The sequence below is a fragment of the Aquarana catesbeiana genome, linkage group LG04 (genome assembly GCF_042186555.1).
Source record: "Aquarana catesbeiana isolate 2022-GZ linkage group LG04, ASM4218655v1, whole genome shotgun sequence".
NCBI lineage: Eukaryota > Metazoa > Chordata > Amphibia > Anura > Ranidae > Aquarana > Aquarana catesbeiana.
In genome coordinates this window covers 324,837,388-324,859,064 of record NC_133327.1, presented here as the reverse complement: position 1 = coordinate 324,859,064, position 21,677 = coordinate 324,837,388, and the positions used below count along the sequence as shown (strand labels likewise).

The 21,677-nt window shown below is 42.1% G+C and overlaps 1 protein-coding gene across 1 annotated transcript in view; it reads left to right on the top strand.

Moving 5' to 3' along the window:
* Window positions 1-11,950, top strand: part of ME1 (malic enzyme 1) — a 388,415-nt gene extending 376,465 nt beyond the window's left edge. Inside the window, exons 13-14 of the mRNA XM_073626879.1 lie at window positions 2,818-2,916; window positions 11,662-11,950. Coding sequence (XP_073482980.1) covers window positions 2,818-2,916; window positions 11,662-11,829 — 267 coding nt within the window. The 3' untranslated portion in view covers window positions 11,830-11,950. The remainder of the gene's footprint in view (window positions 1-2,817; window positions 2,917-11,661) is intronic.
* Window positions 11,951-21,677: the final 9,727 nt, after the last annotated feature.

Below are 21,677 nucleotides of genomic sequence, written 5' to 3'. Positions count from 1 at the left end.
TAGAGAAGGCTGAGCATATTGCCTAAGCTATGCCTGATCCCATTGACACAGATTTGGGGGTTTCCAGATTTGGTTTAGGGGTTTCTGTTATGGGTTTACATTATGCCTCTCTTGATTGGCACGAAGATACCCAGGCACTGGTTGCTCATGGCTGGACTGTGATGAACCTCCTGGCATTGAATTGTCTCTCCTTATTTCATTGGTATCTAGTAAGGTGACATCTCTCTTTGATTTACAGTGATATATGTTTAGTAATTATGTTTTTCAGATTCAACAATGTACAATATTTGTTATATACTGTATTTGTGCACCCAACAAATTAGCTTTTCAAAAATGACCATGTCTCTTTGACACCAATGGCTATATACCAGTGATGGTATTACTACTTTACCAGTCTCACCAAATCTGCCATTGGTTTGCAGGAAACATGCTAAATAGAATCAAACTCTTTGGAATTACCTTTTTTATTGTTATGCTTTGTAACCTGTATCATTAGAGCTAATCATCCCAAAATAATCCAATTTATAACACACACTTGATGGACTTTTTGGAATTGATTTACTAAACAAACTGAGACTGCTTAAGGCCCCTTTCACACTGGCAGACTGATCGGGAGGACCTGATCAAGCCTTCCAGTCTCCTCTATGGAGCAGTGGGTGTCAACAGACATATCTCCATTCACATTTGCCGACATCCGATCCTCCCTGCTAAAAACAGATAGATGGGGAACCCTTATCCATTCGCCTGGCAAATCAGATTGGCAGTCTGGTGTAAACAGATAAACAGACAGACAGTCCATTTACATGTGACCGCCCATACAGGAGGGCAGATTGTGTCTGTCTGCTCTGCATAAGCAGAGCAGGCACGGACCAGCCATCTGCTATGCTCAGCAGGTATCAACGGACAGATTCCCCGCTAAGCAGGCAGATGCCAGTGGAGCCCACCCCATGTGGAAGGGGCCTTAAGGAAATGTTCACTGAGCTTATATGATGAAGGTATCCATGTTTTGTCATAAATGCCCTTATTATTTTTCCTATAGCACAGTGGTCAGCAACCCTGTCCTCAGGGCCCACTAACAGGCCAGGTTTTATGTATTACCTTGGGGAGATGCAGACTAGAATACTGCAATCACTGAGCAGCAAATGATATCACCTGTGATGTATTTCAGTTATCTTGCAAACCTGGCCTGTTAGTGGGCCCTGAGGACAGGAGTTGATGACCACTGTTATAACATGATTGGGTATTCCAAGTAAACACAGGTTTACCTTATATACAATTCTTAACTTTGCATATAGTGAATAAATGTCAGTGTATCGTTCTGAATCAGATATGAATTTTCTGCACATTTTTTATTGTTCTGCGGCATTTCAGCTAATGACATGCAGCACGTGCACATCTTGGCATCTTTACAGCATAGATTACATTTTTAAATGGGATTATCTATGAAGTTAGCCGGGCATCCAGTTAACAGTGCCAAAACTATTTTATTAGTTCATAAATTCCTTGACATTTTTTTTCTTGGTAAAACTCATAAAAACAGGGAACATAGCTTGTCATCACCGTGAAATTGTCTGCAATTAGAAGGTATTACAGCTTGAAATACCTTGCATTTATCAACTGAAATCAAAGTTACTCTCTGTTTTATTTGGCTTTAGAAAGTGAACACCTGAGTACCAGTCTGTCTTGCTGACAATAAATGCTTTAACCACAAAAACCAGAGAGGTGACAAAGCATGATCTAATACAACCTCATGGCTTCTTAATAACAGTCATTCATAATCAGTTATATGATACAAGAGAGAAACGAAGAATTTAAAGGACAAAGCTACTTTCAGTTACATTGCTCTCACATTCATGCATCAAATCCTCACTTCTGTAGCTAGTAGTTGGGATTATTAGTTATTAAAAATGCATTCCTTTAGGTCTCTCTAAGTTCATTATATACAATTTGCAATATTTTGAGTGTCCACCCATTTGAGCACTGTTTACATTGGAGATACTGTATTTCGACTTCCTTCCTGTTGTGTTTCCAGAACACAACAGGATGGAGAATCTCTCCAATTAAACACAAATGACAAAAACAAAAAAAGGCCCAAAATCCGATAAGCCTTTTAATCTCCCTACACTATCCAAAACTGAAAAAAAAAGAACAATTACACAATGTTTTGACTTCAGATATACTGTACTTTTACCTGGCAAGAAGAACTTTCCCTCCTCCCTTAGTTCCTGATACTGGAATATTCCTATTAAAGTGTGATACAGGAAATACAACACTAAGATATTTAAGGTAACTATGTCAATTATAATACATTAACTGCGCTTTGTGACTATTAACTTTTTCATATAAAATGATTATTCCAAAAAAACAAGTCCTAATATGAAGAAATAAAATAACTTTGTCCTCTGGTAATTATTTGCAAACATCTTTTGAGCTTTTATTCAAACTGAATCAACTGTTAAATGCTGTAAAACTTAAAATATTTTGGCAAATGTTTGGAGATGATTATACATAGTATAGATTTTAATAGTCATGGTAGTTCTACAGTATATGCTTATGAAAATAAAAGAAACAGATCTTGTTTTCATAAGTCTCACATGTTAACAATAAGAAAGACAAGAACTGCATAATGGTTTAATGAGGTTCATTTCCAAACTCAGGATTGTGATGTTGTACAGTTTCAAAGTTTTGCATGCACCATTATTATGTATGTTTTACTGTTATGTTCTGTTGCGTTTATTTGGCTCCACATACTGTATGTTTGAAGCAGATTACCAATAGCTCTTTTTTAGTTTACTTTTTTTTTTTTCTAATTCCTAGATCATAGCTGATCAAGTTTCTGATGAACATTTGGAAGAAGGACGTTTGTATCCACCTTTGCAAACAATAAAGGATGTCTCACTTAAAATAGCTGTCAAGGTTAGCTTGCTATATTATTATTATCATTATAATGATTATACGAGGGGGCTTCAAAAAGTTTCTGCACTTTTTTTTTTTTTTTTTTTTTTGAAAGGTATTGTGTAACCATGTACATTTTAGTGTATAATTGATTATAAAAATGCCGCGATACAAGTATAGAGCCTATTTCCTGCCTCTCAGGATCAATTGGCCACATATCTTCGTATTACTGTTATATGTGTTTGTGCATTAATACTTCTCTCGCTAGTGCACCCCCCCCCTCCCCCCCACCCCCCTTTTAACCCCCCCATGTTATACCCCCATATTCCTCGGGCGCAAACTTTGGTCAATATTACTTTGATACATTGTTGTCTCTCGACTCTAATCTATAGACTACTACTCGCTCAGCCTCACTCCTTTAATGGGGAGAACAGGTAGATTCAGTACTAGATAACACTGCTGAAGGACAAGGCATTGCTTGGATCCACGGGTTCCACATTTTCGCAAACTTATTATGATTGCCTAACCTAGTGTAGAATGTTCTTTCGCTCCACACAGTGGAGTTGACCGTACTAATCCAGTCTTCCGGGGTAGGAGGAGTTCTTGATTGCCATGACTGTGCAATCAGTTTCCTGGCCTGGAACAGGCATCTTGCTGCAACTACCGCCGTGCTTCTATCTCCCAGACTGTTGGTGACGTATCCCAGCACACAGGTTTTGGGATCTAACTCTAAGTTGGTTTTGAACGTGGTATTTATTTTCTTTAAAATCTCGGGCCAGTACCTGACTAGTTTTGGGCACCTCCAGAACATATGGATTAGATCGCCTGTATTTCCACATCTAGGGCATTCATCATTAGCTCTGTGACCAAATATAAAAAGCTTTTTCGGTGTATGGTAGGATCTATGTAGCAGCATCAGGTGGGAGACTTTTTGCGCGGGAGAAACCGACACCTCTGGTCCAAGTTCCAGAATCCTTTTCCACTGCGTGTCCGTAATTTCCCCCACGTCAGCCGCCCACCTGTCCCTGCCCCGGGGAAAGCCTGCCTGTGTGTTTATTTTCTTTATTAATTGGGTATATATCACTGTAATTAACCCCTTGGAGGTCTCTGATTTTATTATTGTTTGTAGTAGTGGGATCTTGCACCATATGAGGGGTTGTCTTCCGAACTGTTTACTCAAGGCATGCCTGATCTGTAGATAGTTAAAGAATACTCGATTTGGCAACCCATACTCATGCCTCAGATCCTCGAAGGGTTTCAGAGTGTCCCCCTCGTATAATTGTTTCAGTCGGCTTATCCCACTCTTTTCCCACAACTTGTTTCTATCCATTGATAATAGTTCCTGCAGGAACCTGTTGTTCCAAATTGGTGAGTATTCCGAACTTCCCTTATACCCCATTATTCGCTTAGCTGCCTGCCAAACCTTAGTAATCATTTTAAGTGTTGGGATCTCCCGTTGTAACGAATCTGCCTCCAGTGCTTCAACTAATGAGCTATGAGGGCTTCCCTGTAGAATAATTTGGACACTCTTGCCTCCCCCTCCATCAGTGGCGCATCCGCCAATTTGCTGCAACTGAGCAGCCAAAAAATAGGCATACGGGTGGGGGATCGCCAGTCCCCCCTCCGTATCGGGGCACTGTCATTTTTGGAAGCCTATCCTGGCCTGCCCTTTTTTCCAAATTAATTCCCTAAAGAGGGATTGAATTCTTTGGAACCATTTCTCCCCAATCCATACTGGTGAATTGTGGAGCAGGTACAGCAACTGGGGCAGCCATATCATTTTAATCAAACCAGCCCGACCCGCTGTAGAAAGAGGGAGTCTACACCAGATATCGCACTTTTTTTTAAGTTTCAGTAAGAGAGGGACCAGGTTGTCCTCAATGAACTCTTCAGGGTTCCTGGATAATACAACGCCAAGATAATTCATTTTCTCCGTGACTCTTAATTGAGGTAGGCTCGATGGAATAGGGTTGGCCAATGGATCAATCGGCAGAAGCGATGATTTCTCCCAGTTGATGGTCAGGCCTGAGAACTTACCAAAGTCCTCCACCAAATGAACCACTTTCTCCAATGAGGGGCTCGTGTCCCCAAGGAAGAATAAAACATCGTCCGCAAAAAGCGCTATTTTCTCTTCCTGGCTGTTCCTATGGTAACCCTGTATTTCGGCCGATAATCTTACTGCTCCCGCCAGTGGCTCCATAGCTAAAACAAACAGCAAAGGTGACAAGGGGCAGCCCTGCCTAGTCCCTCTTTCAAGGGGGAAGCTTTCCGAGAAGTCGTTATTTACCTTGAGTCTTGCCTTTGGATGGTTATATAAGGTTTTTAACCAATTGATAAATACGGGGCCAAATCCAAACCTCTCCAGGACCCACCAAAGGTATTCCCACTCCAGGCTATCAAAAGCCTTGGCGGTATCTAAGGACAATATGGCTCTAGACCCCTCGTTCTCTGCCGGTACCTGAAGATTTAAGTAGGCCCTTCTGATATTGGTACTGGTGGACCGACCGGGGATAAACCCCGATTGGTCCGAATGCACAAGTTTTGTGATACATTTGTTTAGTCTAGTTGCCAGTACCCTTGCAACAATCTTGGCATCCGTGCACAGTAATGATATTGGCCTGTATGAGGAGACTTCCGATAGGTCTTTCCCCTCCTTTGGTATCACCACTATATCGGCCTCTGACATCGACAAGGGTAACCTCCCGTCCTTAATCGACTGCTCCAGAACTTTTAGGAGCTCTGGAAGTAGTACTTCCCCGTACTTTCTATAGATCTCCAATGGCAAGCCATCCGGGCCTGGAGATTTCTGGCCTGACAACTCCGCGACAGCTTTTTGCAACTCCTCTAGGGTCAGGGGGGAGTCCATCTCGCCCCTGTCCCTGTCCGAGAGCGCGGGCAACTCTACCCCTTCCATAAACCTGTCTATCTCGCGGCGGTCCGGCCCCCTACGCGACCTGTACAAGTCCCTGTAGAACGCCGAGAATGTCTCCAGGACCTTAGCGGGGTCGGAAGTGATTTCTCCGGACGGTGTCTTAATTGAAAAAATAACTGATGGAGATTTATTAGACTTGGTTATACGGGCCAACATCCGGCCCACCCTTTCCCCTTCACCAAAATAATTTTGCTTCTGGAAGAGTCTTTTATTTTCTACTCTTCTGTTAATTACTTCTCTATATTCTTGTTGTCTGCTGAGCCATTCCGCCTGCTTTTCCGGGGTTGGGTCCGCCACATAGTGTGCTTCTGCTACCATAGCTTCCCTGCTAGCCCTCTCCTCCCATTCCCTAGACGTTTTCTTGGCTATGACCACCTGCTGGTGTAATAGTCCTCTAAGAAATGCTTTTAAAGTGTCCCACACTACTCCCGCGGGGGCTGAACCAGAGTTGAATGTTACGAACTCTTTTAGTTTAGAGGTAACTTCTGCTGGACCGCTTATTAAGTCCAGCCACAATGGTTTTATTGTCCACCTCTTGCGGTTAGACTTAACAGTTAGATTCAGAGTCAAGATCAAGGGAGAATGATCCGAAATTCCTCTCGGCTTGTACTCTATGTTCCCTATTAATTGCATAGCGTCCCCATTGCCTACCGCCATATCTATGCGCGAGAGAGTGGAGTGTGTCCCTGAATAACAGGAATACTGTCGGATATTTGGGTTGCGGGATCTCCATAGTTCCTGCCACCCCACCTCCTCCAGAAGTTGGCCTAAACGGCCCTCTGATAGCCTTTCCGCCCGATTAATGGGCGGAAAACGGTCCAATTTGTTATCTAAGACTGTGTTGAAGTCCCCCACTAATATGACCGGTATATCTACTTTACTTTCCACAAACTCTAGCAAGTCCAGAATAGCCTCTGTTTTAAACGGAGGGGGAATATAAATATTTGCTATCACCAGGGGCTGATTTTCTACCACACAGATCAGGAAGACATAACGACCCAGCGGGTCTATTCTGGCGTCCCTGCAGGAAAACGAGAAACCTCTCCCCACCAATATGCTCACCCCTCTTGAGTATGAGGTGTAGACTGAATGATACTGTTCTTGGAATTTGTAGTTCCGAACCTGTGATTTAGTATCGTTGGTAAGGTGGGTTTCCTGCAAACAAGCCAGACCGACGCCGTGAGCTTCCATTGCCAAGAATACTGCTGCTCTTTTAGCAGGATCACCCATGCCCCTGATATTCCAGGAGCCAATCCTTAATATTTTAAAAGGCATCTTGGAAAAAAGAAAAAGAAAAAGGAAGAGATCATTTGTGAATTTGTGGGTTCCAAGCTCATCATAAACTCTGTGGTTGTGTTAGCCAAGAAAAAATACAGAGAAAAATAGAAAAAAATGAAGTGAGGAGGGCAGCGGGCCCCTACATCCGGGGACCCCCCCCCTGCCATTTCTGACTGCAAATACAAATTACTTGTGCTGATATACATTACGTTTGTTTTTGTGAACCAACCCTTCATACCTATGTGTGACTTACTTCTACGCCATTGCCTATCTCTGTGACTCACTATAGCCCCCCCATCCCAACCCCCTTCGACTTTATCCAACCCCCCTCTTCCCACCCTAATTCGTGATCCCCCCCCCTGCCTAGTTAGGCTAGCCCCAGGGGCTGTACATGTGACCTTTTTCCCCCCTCCCAACCATACAAGAAGTGACTTCCCACACATACATTGAAAAAATACATTGTGGTTTGCTAACACATTCGTCCCCCCCCCCCCCTCCCACGACCCACTTCCAAGCCCACAAAAAAAAAAAATATACAACTAGTGGAATCACCTCCTTCATCCGTGCTTCCACTCTCGTACTCCCCCCAACCCCCCACCCCCGTGTCGTCTACTAATTTATTATAAGGAAAACAAACAAAAAAAAGGAGGAAAAGGAGGAAGAGAAAAAAAAAAAAAAAAAACGTTTTCCTCCTTTCCTGTCCAGGTTTAAATAGCCTTATTTGGCCCTTAGCTCTGTAGGCCCGTTTTATTGTCTTCCAGCCATTTTGTTGCCCCTGCTATTGTATCGAAAAAATGGGTGGATCCTAAAGCAGTAATGCGTAGCCGTGCAGGATATAACAGGGCATATTCTATGTTGTAAGTCCGTAAATTTCGCTTGATGTCCTTAAATTCAGCCCTTCGTTTCTGGAGGTCTGGGGAATAGTCAGGGAAAAATAATATCTTAGCTCCATTGTACAAAATATCTCCCAGTTCTCTGGCCCTACGCATCAATGTTACCTTGTCTCTATAATTGAGAAGCTTCATTATTATTGGCCTGGGGTACCCCCCTGATAGTGGGGTCCTAGTTGGTACTCTGTGGGCTCTTTCGATGGCAAAAAGATGAGAGAAAGTATCCGTCCCAAATATACCCCTAAGCCAATTCTCCAGGAACTCCTCAGGGTGGGGGCCCTCGCACCGCTCCGATAGGCCTACCACTCTTACGTTGTTCCTGCGGGACCTATTTTCAGTTTCCTCCATTTTCACTTTATGTAGTCCCATCTGCGTTTTTAGTAGCTTAAGATCTTGCTTTAGTGGGATTAAGTCGTCTTCAGCCTGGCTTACTCTCTCCTCCAGTTCAGATGTTCTAGTTATAGTCCTTTGTAGTTCTTGGCTTACCCTAATTATCTCTTCCTTTAATCCCGTCAGCTGATCGCTCAGGTCGTTTAAAGAGGTCCTGCAGGAGTTGACAGCCTGCAAAACGTCTTTCAGCGTGGGTTCAGCATCTACTGATGCGTTTTGCGCAGCAGCATTGCTGGTTGCTAATCCCGTGGAGTCACCCGCAGACCCTTTACTAGCCGTCGCTTTCATTGTGTGCGTTACAGCTGATCCTTTTCCTAAGCTCTTTCTATCCCCTGAGCCCCCTGCTTGCGGCCTGTCCTGCTGCTGCTGGGTATTTTTAGGTGGTGGTGAAGCGGAGGAATGAGCGAATTTTTCCAGTTTAGCCGCTGCTGCGACTGTTACCTGGTTCGCCTTTTCTTTTGAAGTGCGGGTCATTTGGGAGCTAGTGTTGTCCTGTTGCTGTAATTCCTCTCCTTTTTTCCTGGTCATGGCTTATTGTATGAGCCGGGGGATGTGTAGGAAGGTTTGGCCACTCGTGGGGTTAATATTTTCTCCCCCCCTCTCTTATCCTTTCCCTCACTCCTCTTCTCTTCGCACGATATTATCTCAGGTCCAGTAATATCCCTTATTGGTATAGTCCTCCACCGACCGTTATGTAACAGCTTTCCCCAAATATACACTGCTCTCTGTGTGGTAGTATTACAGGCTGTTTAAGGCAGTCTGAGCTCAGGTCTGGTCATTAGCTGATGATAATATATCGGGCTGTCAGGGCTCACCTGTGTCTTCACTCCCCCTTCATCCACCACAATGGGTTAACCCCTGGGGAGGGGGGAGAGATAGTCCACTTCTAGTGTACCCCCTAGTGTAGCTACCAAAGTTTGTACCTTGGCGCTGCCAGATACCTGGGCAGCACAGGGACGCTTCTTTCTCTGAAAATAGTTGACAGCTCCTTTCTCTGGGAGCGCACGCCGTCCACGCCGTCTCCTTCCCCTGGAGCCGAAGCCGTCGTCCCGGCAACCGCCCTTCCTCTCCACTCCGAGGAGTTCAGATGTGCCGCTCCTCCCGAGCGGCTTAGGTTAGTGCTGCGGCGCCGCGCTCCGGAACAGACAGGGGCAGGGGAGCCGATCAGCTGACTGGGGGCCAAGATCCTTAGGGGGAGAGAGCCCTTACAGCCGGGTCAGAGCGCTGGAGTAGGTTCCTGCAGACACGGAGGCATCGGGCTGGGGGAGGTTCACTCGCTCCTCCACTCACTCCCGCATCCGGTCACGCCCCCCGATGGTATTTTTGTTTCTGCACTTTTTTATATTTAAAAGAGTTTTAAAAAAGTGCTGAATCTTCTTGAAGAACCCCTGTACATGTATGTATTATAAGGATGTGTTAAATAACAGAGTGGTCTTTGAAATGTTGATATAGAAACCCTATGTGCACCTTCAAAGTATCTCTGGGGAAAACTGTACTAAGGTTATTTTGGTGCTCTCCCTTCTTAGTGATACCTGGAAACAGACAACAGTTTGTAAAATTGAGGTAGAGAGCTCAGTACCTAATGACAAAATGGTATGTTAAAGACAAATTAATCATATTCAGATTATATATATTATACATTTAAAGCTTAAATTTAGAAGATTTTATTTTAAATCAGCACAAGGGATGGTACTTTCTAATCATGAGAAGTGTCCCTTGTGCTGCTGCCAGCTGTTCTAGTCCAAAGACAGGCTGGTAGGCTAATTGACTCCTGTCTGAATTGGCCCTAGTATGTGCATGTATGAATGTCAGTTAGGGACCTTAGATTGTAAGCTCCTTGAGAGCAGGGACTGATGTGAATGTACAATATATATGTAAAGTGCTACATACTTTGACAGTGCTATATAAGTACCTGTAATAAAAAAATAAATCTGAAGTCCATTGCCCTCACACCCCCACAGCTATAATCTTCCAGTGCTATGGGGGATGGACCTGTCATATGCACTCCTCAAGAGTGCTGACTATTTTCCATTCTTTCCACCCCTTCCTCTTTTTATTGAAGCCCCACTATAAATTCCATGAATGAAAAGTACACTATGAATAGAAGAATGAATTATGTGGACAGCCCATTCATCTGCCTATCCTCTATTCAAATAACACTTTTCATTGATTGAAGTTATAGTACAGCTTTTATGAATAGAGGAGGGGGCAGAACGGGCACGCATTGTTGGCACTGTTTGCAATTGCCTATGCCAGCTCCAGCGCTTGTAGTAACCCCTGCAGCACAGGAACATTATGGCTTCAAGAGTATGGGGAAGGCAGTGGACTTCATCTAGGACAGCTGGCACCAGCACAAGGGACACTTCTCATTAATAGTAAGTACCATCCCTTGTATTGATTTTAAAAAAAAGTTTTAAAGTAGTCTTATTTAATCTATAGTATATTTCAAATTAGCCCTTGTATTTCCAATTATTCAATATATATCAAAGCTAAAAAAATGTATCACTGGGATTGTGAATTGCCACACAAGCAAATAGGTGCCACATCAAGCACCCATTGTACAACATACTTTCCGCACAAAATACAGTATATATGTACCACCATCAAAACTAAAGGGGTGTAGGTGATTTGTACTCATTTACCATTATCATTGTCAATTTTACATTTTACATAATAAAGGTATTGTATCAATAGGATATGTATGTACAGAGCATATAGTGATTAAAACATGTGGGTTGTATGTCAAAGGGTTCAATATTGTAAAAAGCCACAACTCCTGCATATAGAAGAAGAATTATGAGAAGAACCCTGACATAAGTACATGACCCCTTCAGAATGAAAAATATCTGAAAATTTGATATGGGGCAGAGCCCGAGGGTGCCCAATAAATACTGGGATTTTGTCTTCATTGTCTCCTTGTTAATGCAGCTGTATACCTACATTCACTCATGAGGAATTAAAGAAAATATAAACATGAAACATCTACAGTATTTTCAATTGTCAGAAATATAGACAACGAACTATGATTGTGGAATGGTTTCTTGAGCTGAAGCTCCATCACATTTTTCCACATGACATATGGATGTAAATAAACCCCTCAACATATGTACCAGAACACTGGATCATTTTCAAATAAACCATTTGATAAATGTACCTGTACCACCGTTGGCTGCTTTCCCAGTGTCTATATGATTGATTAATCCATGGCAAATATCATAGATCATTCTTGGATATGACAGATTTTCTGTTAAATATTATTATGCTGTCTTCTTACAGGTTGTGGAGAATGCATACAAAGATAACACAGCGTCTGTCTTTCCGGAACCTTCAGATAAGGAGGCATTTGTCCGCGCTCGGATGTACAGTACGGATTATGAGCAGTTTGTGGTGGATTCCTACTCCTGGCCAGACGAGGCTATGAAAGTTCAGACTGTCACACTGTAAACACTGGTGAAAGGAGACCTTTATTGGTTATTTGTGTGGAAGCGTTTTTTATTGATTTTTACATTGAAAAGTTTCTTTTATAAATCACCCTTATAATAAAGATACAGTGCAGTGACTACAACTGTTTTGTCATTTAATATTAAAAAAAAAATGTATCTAATTGCTGAATATACCGTACTCACCTTCATCAACTCAAAAACAGGGAACAAGAAAGAACTCTAGTTCTGCTGCTTAATTTATGGGTGAAAACTACAGACCCCGATGTACTTTTAAACTACAGGTGAAAGGTGTAATTCATCACTAAGGGATTATTAAATTGCCAGTTTGAGTGTCCAATATCACAGCTGGAGGAGACATCCAATCTTCTATATGTATATGATACAGAAAAGGTAAGTGCATACAGATCAAAGGATATGTGGAAAATGAAAGCTATATATCAAGAGCTTTTTGCAGCAGCATTCCACTAAGACACTGTATAGTCTATACTGAACAAACATATGGAAGTACTCAATAATAAATGGTCCATCTATAAAATGAGAGAGAAAGTTACATATGGTCAGAAGGCATCCATGACTCTCATAACAAGAAAGAGTATGTATAACGTACATAGTAGCAAAGCTAATGACCATCTACATCTTTTACACTTACATCTATTATGGAGACATTAGGGGTCATCTATTAGACCCCCATGTCTCCCCTGCCCTCCAATGCATTTAATCAAGCACAGATTGCACAGCCTTTCTCACTAAGGTAAAAGTGATTGGGAAGCTGTAGACTCTCCCAGATTACGTTTACAGCCAATCACTAGCTGTAAAAAAATGATACCAAGCTCATGGCCACAGCTGCAGTCATGACCTTGTTATAACTACTTGAATGCAGGCCATTTTTATACCTTTAGTGGACAGCAAGTGGTTAATGACATAAATCTGTAGATGAAATTAAAATAAAAAAAAAAGCTTAAGCACGGTCAACTAAGTGTGCGAAAGACAAATATATAAATTAACTTTGGAAAATCCACAGGGACAGATGAAAAGAACCTACACAAGTCAAACAATGCTGAGGAACTTTTAAGAAACACCCAAATTTCAGATATGTACCCGAATTATCCAAAAGGTCCTGCTCGGGAAAGCCCTCATGCTTCTCGGAGAAGCCCTCCCCCTACCATTTACAGAATCTCTATGGCACAGGAGATCACTCTGGCCATTCATGTGAAACCCACAATCAGCTAAAAGGATGCATTACTGTATAGTCAAGATTAATATCACCTGCCCAAGGAAGGCGCCAACCAGGAATTAGGGCAGAAGGGTCAACATAAGACAAATAATTTCTTTGTGCCTAAAGCCTTATACACACACACTAGTAGTTTTTTTTTTCATTCAACCCTGAAGGGGGGAGCATATGTACTAACTATTCGATGTTAGTACAGCAATATCCCCTGCTGTTCTATTGTGTTCTGGGACCTACTCCAGTACACACGGGCTGAATGCCACCCGACATTCGGCTTTTAGCGTAGTGCACACAATTCAATAGAAACCGGCCGACATTTGGCCCTTGTGTACTGGAGTTGGCCCAACTGTCGAAGAGGCATGACCGAAAAAGGTCTGCCGATCGGCTCACGATCAGCACTCTCAGCCAATGACTGAGAGCACTGACCGGAGTGTTCTGGCGGGGGCATCCCCCTGTCACAACACAACAGAACAGCAGGGGAGATCGCTGTACTAACATGAGATAGTTAGTACAGCGGCTCCTCTTGAGCTGTCAGGTTTTTTTGGTTCAACCCAGCTGGGTTGAACCAAAATAAGAATACTTGTGTGCAGGAGGTTAAATGCTTTAAAAGATCCATTAGCATAGATAGACTTCAGTTATTCATAACACTATAATTGATTTCCTTCCTTGAATTGTAGCATTAATTTATTCATGTTCTCAAACATAAAGATATGTCTCCTACTGACAGTTCAGTCTATAGTGTCAGAAATAGAAGAAGGCCTTTGCTTAGCCTGTTCAGTGCATGACTACAGTTAAGCCCACAGGTATATATTACTAGGGATGAACCAAATTCCCCCCGCGGTTCGGTTCGCAGCAGAACATGCGAACAGGCAAAAAATTAGTTCGAACACCGTTAATGTCTATGGAACGCAAACGTGAAAAATTAAAAGTGCTAATTTTAAAGGCTTATATGCAAGTTATTGTAAAAAAAAGTGTTTGGGGACCCAGTGTTTGTTACGCTGTAATTAGTTGCAGCTGTTACATGCAGATAGCAGACTTTTCATTTCAATTCATTTGTATTTAACATTTAGTTAATCTGAATTATCCCTAATTTCCTTCCTATGGCCAGTTTAGGCATTTATTTTTATTTGCCCAATTATGCTACCTGTTGGGTTATCTTTTTGTAGTTAAAGCTTATGCCGTGTACACACGAGTGGACTGTTTGACCGAACTGGTCCGATGGACTATCCGAAGGACTTTCGGCGGACTTCCAACAGACTTTCCGAATGAACGGACTTGCCTGCACACGATCACACCAAAGTCCGACAGATTCGTACGTGATGACGTACGACCGGACTAAAACAAGGAAGTTGATAGCCAGTAGCCAATAGCTGCCCTAGCGTCGGTTTTAGTCCGTCGGACTAGCATACAGACGAGCGGATTTTTGGACCGGACTCGAGTCCATCGTAAAGATTTGAAACATGTTTCATTTCTAGGTCCGTCTGACTTTTGGGGGAAAAAAGTCTGCTGGAGCCACACGTGATCGAATTGTGCAACACAGTCCGGTCCGCTGGACCAAGTCTGCAGGAAAGTCCGCTTGTGTGTACGCGGCATAAGTGTTCACACAGCTCTATCAGTTCTTGAGGAAACCAAGCCTACATATACACACACACTTGTCTGAGAGAAGTAATTCATTAAGATCATTTTAATAGTTTACTTCTCTCAGACAAGCAACTGTGGATCAAGCACCTGCGAGCTCTGTTGATATCTTGGGGTATGGGTGGCATCTCTTGTTTTGTACATATACACACAACCTTAAAATGATTGTAAAATCATTTTTTTTCTTATTAAAATATTAACCACTTAAGGACCAGCTGCCCAGTGTCATTAGTACAAGAACAGTGCAAATTTTTAGCACTGATTACTGTAATAATGTCAGTTAGGTGTCCGATCTGTTGCAATATCGCTAGTAAAAAATAAATAAATAAATAATAAAAATGCCATAAATCTATCCTCTATTTTGTAGAACACCCAGGCGATCCGATTCCAGTGTGGGAAAAAAAAGTCCCTACACCTTTTTTGTGAGAATCCAATGTGAGTTCAGCCATACAACTGTATGGCTGAACTCGCATTGCACACACATCACATATGATCGGCCCCAAAGTGCAGGTGCGAATCACATGCGATGTCTGTATTCGTACAGTGTGAACCCAGGCTTTGTGTTGGGGGGGTAACAGGCAGTGAAGTTTTTTTTACCCTAATGCAGAGAATGCATTAAGGTAAAAAAAAAAAAACACTTCAGTGTTTAGAACCACTTCTTCAAAAGCACAAAGCTATTGTTTTTTAGAGGTAGATAAAAGGCCACCTACCTATCAGAGGGGACTTGAACCAGATAGCCTGTCTCACTTCATTTGCTTAAGAAAGCCTAGCATCATCTAGCTCTTTCCTTCCTATCCTGACTGTCCCTGACCCATCCTTTTCATTGGCTGGATTTCTGTTTTTCAATTACAGATGCTTAGCATCACATGTGGGCATTGTTAAGAAACGACCACTCCTCCAGACCAACACCGTCCAAGCGCTTTTATATTTGCATAACTTCTCCCCAGATAGAGCCCACTGCTTGCATCAGGGCTGAGGGCTCTACTGAAGAAGGGTGCTGGGATGTTCTCAGGGAGCTATGTACAGTACTCTGATAGCACCTCCCATCAGCCATAATCTGCCTGCATTGCACAGAGACGCACAAAAATCCAATAATGGTGTTACTGGGTCTTAGGGTATGAAATTAAAACAGAAAAAGGTTTTAATGAAAAAGGCATTAGCATGTTGACAAGGAATGAGGAAAGGCAAAATATAAGCAGATTAAACTTCAGCTTTAGCCACTAGGCGCCCGCGCTATAGCCGAAAGACGGCTACAGCGCGGCGCTGAATTGCCAGGAGGGCGTCCCAGGACGTTCTCCTGTTTACTTGTTCCCCGCACGCCCCTGCGGGCGCGCACCCGGGGAAAATCTATGTTAACCATGTCCCTTGAACACAGCCAATCACAGATTGTGCTAAATGGCCACAGAAGCCATTTAGCACTCGATCGGCGTGTCCAATGGAAGATGATCTCAAATGTAAACATATGAGATCATTTCCGACCCACAATCTGCAGCACAGGTCGTTCTCCCTCCTCACATGTGGTCTCTGTGTGAGGAGGGAGAGCGACCTGTGCTGCAGATTGTGAGTGAACGCTAACACAGTGCCACACTAACACAAAACACAGTGCCCATAGTACCTATCAGTGCCATCTGTCCCCAGTGCCACCTATCAGTGCCATTTGTCCCCAGTGCCACCTATCAGTGCCATCTGTCCCCAGTGCCACCTATCAGTGCCATCTGTCCCCAGTGCCACCTGTCAGTGCCATCTGTCCCCAGTGCCACCTCTCAGTTCCATCTGTCATCAGTGCCACCAGTCAGTGTCACGTGCCACCTGTTATCAGTGCCACGTATCAGTGTCATCTGTCATCAGTGCCACATCAGTATCACGTGTCATCAGTGCCATGTATTAGTGCCATCTGTCATCAGTGCCACATCAGTGTCACGTGCCATCAGTGCCATGTATTAGTGCCATCTGTCATCAGTGCCACGTGCCATCAGTGCCACGTATTAGTGCCATCTGTCATCAGGGCCACATCAGTGTCACTTGTCATCAGTGCCACATATTAGTGCCATCTGTCATCAGTGCCACATCAGTGTCACGTGTCATTAGTGCCACGTATTAGTGTCATCTGTCATCAGTGCCACATCAGTGTCGCATGCCATCAGTGCCGCATATTAGTGCCATCTGTCATCAGTGCCACATCAGTGTCACGTGTCATCAGTGCCACGTATCAGTGTCATCTGTCATCAGTGCCACATCAGTGTCACGTGTCATTGTCCTGGTGTTCCAGGGCCTTCAATAGTGTAATAGGTAGTCAACAAGTTAGATGTGTAATTTATGCTCCTAGAACACCTGATGGCGCTCCCTGCATTTTGGGCCTCTCTATATGGCCAGGCTGTGAAAAAGTCCCACACATGTGGTATCACTATACTTAGAAGGAGTAGCAGAATGTATTTTGCGGTGTCATTTGTGATATACACATGCCATGTAAGAGAAATAACCTATTACAATGACAATTTTGTGGAAAAAAAAAATCTTCATTTTGCAAAGAATTGTGGGACAAACTTACAATATCAAAAACCTCACCATGCCTCTTACTAAATACCTTGGAATGTCTACTTTCAAAAAAGGGGTAATTTGGGGGGTGTTTGTACTTTCCTGACTTGTTCGGGTCGCAAGAAATTAGATTGGCCACCAGTACATCAGATGTGATCAATTTTTTATGATTTTCACCACAGCTTGTATACTCTCTAACTTTCAGAAAGACCAAATAATATCCACTAATTTGGGTTATTTTTACCAGAGATATGTAGCAGTATAAATTGTGGCCAAAACTTATGAAAAAAATTAATAATTTTTATCACAATTTTTCAAAATTTTCGGTCTTTTTTCTTTTTTAACGCAAAAAATAAAAAAACCCAGAGGTGATCAAATACCACCAAAAGAAAGCTCTATTTGTATGAAAAAAAGGACAAAAATTTCATTTGGGTACAGTATTACACGACTGAGTAATTGTCATTCAAAGTGTGAGAGCATTGAAAGCTGAAAATTGGTCTGGGCAGGAGGGGGGGTTTAAGTGCCCAGTAGGCAAGTGGTTAAGAGACACTGAATTAAAGGGAATATAGTAGTGTTTTGTTTTGTTTTTTTTATAATTTTTTATTGGTTTTCTGAATATAGTAGTGTTTGAACATGTGGCAATTACATTAGGTAACAACATATAAATTGTTGTATTTAACAATTTCATTGAGATCCAACAGTGACAATTCTATTCACATCTGTTTAAGCGGCTGTTTGGGTTGTACCATTAAGTTCCATCCAAATAAAGTTTTTTTTTTTCTGTAAACATTTTTCATGCTTTCTGAATGCAGGGTGTGCTCTGCATTCCAAACACTACAGAAAACTCAATAAACTAACTTTATATTGTGCAGCCCACCCACCAAGATATCTGTTAAGGGGTGAATTTAAGATTACTAACTATGTAAGTATACATTAGATATTCAACTTATTTTTGAGTAAATAATATCACTAGTCATCATGATTAGATTCCCAACAGCTGTTTAGATACACATGGAATACTGCAATCACATTTAACAGAACTATACACAGATACAGGGAATTATTCAAAGTGTTATTTTTGCAAACCTAAACCATTCAAGTCAATATATTGCAATAATTGTTCAGTACCATCATTTGTAAGCTACATCTGTTGAATTTAATGCACTGGGGCATAATTGTGTTGAAAAATTAGACATGAAGTCAAATAAATCATTTAGGTTCCCCCAGAATCAGTTGCAGTAACCAGGCTGTTGAGTTTGGTATCCGTTTTGCCTTATAAAAGCTTAATATACTGTAGCTAAAGACCAGAGTGACCTTATTTTCAGGTCGTAAAAAAAGGCAATGTAACATTTTAAAATGGCACTGCAAAAAAAAAAAAACCTTTAAACTATATATTGATTGTGCAGGGCAAAGCAACATGTTTGCTTTAATTCTCATTCCATACTAGAAATCTGTGTGAAGAATAGCTTGTTGTTAAAGAGCAGGACGGGAAGCCGGCCACCGCGTCCTTGATAACCGAAGACACATCAGCTGTCAGCGGGCTTCCCCACTGAGAGCTGAAATGTAAACACAAGAATGCCAGCAATAGAAAATTCAGAAAAAAAACGGCGTAGGGGCCCCCCAATCTATACCAGGCTCTTAGGGTCTGGTATTTATTTTCAGGGGAAGCCCATGCCAAAACTTAAAAAAAAACAGCGTAGGGTCCCTCCCAAAATCCCTATCAAACCCCTTATTTGAGCAGGCAACCCGGCAGGCCAGGAAAGGGGGCGGGCGATTGAGCGCCTCCCTCCTGAACCATACCAGTCCACATGCCCTCAACATGGCGGGGGTGCTTTGGGGTAGGGGGGCTCTGCATCCCCCACCAAAGCACCTTGTTCCCATATTGCATGCTATTACTGAGCCTGTAATCTACTAGGACCCCCAGATCTTTTTACATCCTGGATTCCTCCAAAGGTCCTTACCCTAGTGAGTAATTCGCTTTCATATTTTTTAGCCCTCAAGTTCATTACCTTACATTTTTCAACTTTTGCGATGTAGTTGCCCATCCCTTTATTTTATTGAGCTCTGCTTGTAAAGCTTCTACATCCTGTTAGTTTTGTATCATCAGCAAACACTGAAATTGAACTATTTATACCCACCTCTATAATATTTATGAATAAATTAAATAGAATTGGTCCCAAAACAGAGCCTTGTGATACCACACTTGTAACTCCAGTATATTCTGAGTACATTCTATTTATTATCACCCTTTGGACACGCCCCTCCAACCAGTTTTCTATCCAGGTACATACACAATCGTCAATGCTAACTGACTTCAGTTTGTAAATTAAGCACTTATAAGGAACTATATCAAATGCTTTGGCAAAATCCAAATACACCATGTGTGCAGCACTTCTTTTATCTAGATGACAGCTCACTGCCTCATAGAATGTTAACAGATTGGTCTGGCAAGAACGATTTTTCATAAATCCCTGTGGATTACTACTAAAAATACTGTTTTTATAAACAAATTCTTGGATATTGTTCCTTACCATTCTCTCCAAAAATGTACATACTATTGATGTTAGACTGACGGGCCTGTATTTCCCAAGTATATACGGTATATTAAATATTGGTACCACAATGGCTTTTTGCCAATCGTCTGGTACCATTCCTGTCAGTAAGCTGTCCCTAAAAATGAGGAATAATGGTTTGGTTATAACCTGGCTAAGTTCTTTTGGGACTCTCAAGTGTAAGCCATCTGGTCCTGGTGATTTATTTAGATTATGTTTTTCAATTATTGTCTGGACACTGTCTTCTCCTAGCCACAAGGTTACATTCCTTGTTGTGTTACTAACAATACTGTGTTGTCTATTATATCCCTCCATTTCCTTTGTAAAAAGTGAGAAGAATGCATTTTGTACAGTTGCCTTCTCCTTGCCATTTGTAACCAACTTCCCCTGATCATCCTTTATTGGGCCAATATGCTCTGACCTTGCTTTCTTATTATTAATATATTTAATACATTTTTTGGGATTTTTTTTTCTTTTACTCTCCTCCGCTATGTATCTCTTGTGGTCTTTTTAAGCTGGCCTGATTGCACTCTTACATTTCTTATTGCATTCCTTGTAGTGTTGGAATGCAGACGATAACCCCTCAGCATTATATTGCCATGAGAAGGTTCCCCCATTGGTGGCGCTGTCGGTCTCTTGTAGTACCAGTGTCCACCAGCGGGTGTCTTCCAACATCCAGGACCTGTAATAAGAGGACTCACCTGCTGGTGGCACTGTTGCATCCTTGGGCCAGAGTAGCGGTGTCCACCAGCGGGTTTATTCCGGCAGTGTGGAGCAGGCAACACCTTCTGCGCTCAGGTGTAACGTGAGGTCAAATCACTGCAGTCTGATAAATACCCGGTAAGCCCTCACATCCTTGCCTTGGTGTCTCTCTCCCTGTGCCCTGATCTTGCTGCCTGTTATCTTGACCTTGAGCCTGCATCTGTCCTGACCTGACCTGATCCGATCCTATACCTATCCCAGCCCATCTTGGACTTGCCCCTCCTGTTTCCTGATTTCCCTGGATCCTTGCCCTGCAGCCTATCCATCCATCCTCTCCCTGTCCTGTTGGTTTCCCGTCCTTACCCACCTGCTGACCTCCCTGTGTATGACCACGGCCTGGCTTTGTTTACGGTTCCGGCATCTCCATTTTTCTGTATATACTATTTGTTGTTTGTGGGTCTGTGGTTGGTTTTTGCACTGTTTATATTTCACGTACTTGCCACCTATTTAACCACTTCAGCCCCGGAAGAATTTACCCCGTTCCTGACCAGAGCACTTTTTGTGATTCGGCACTGCATCGCTTTAACTGACAATTTCGCGGTCGTGCGACGTGGCTCCCAAACAAAATTGACGTCCTTTTTTTTCCACAAATAGAGCTTTCTTTTGGTGGTATTTGATCACCCCTGCGCTTTTTATTTTTTGTGCTATAAACAAAAAAAAAACAAAAAAAAAAAAAGCGACAATTTTGAAAAAAACGCATTATTTTTTACTTTTTGCTATAATAAATATCCCCCAAAAATATATAAAAAAACTATTTTTTTCCTCAGTTTAGGCCGATACATATTCTTCTACATATTTTTGGTAAAAAAAATCGCAATAAGCGATTATTGATCGGTTTGCGCAAAAGTTATAGCGTTTACAAAATAGGGGATAGTTTTATGGCATTTTTATTAATATTTTTTTTTTAAATGGCGGCGATCAGCGAATTTTATTGTGACTGCGACATTATGGCAGACACATTGGACATTTTTGACACAATTCCTACTAAATATAAAAGCTTAACCTGTATTGAGTTGATAAATAACAAATATTTCTAACTTTTAAATTGCGCCTTTTTGCAAAATGGTGAAAATTTAACAGACGCAAATGTTTAAATATCCAAATTTCTCAAAAAATCTGAAGGTTTTCATTTTT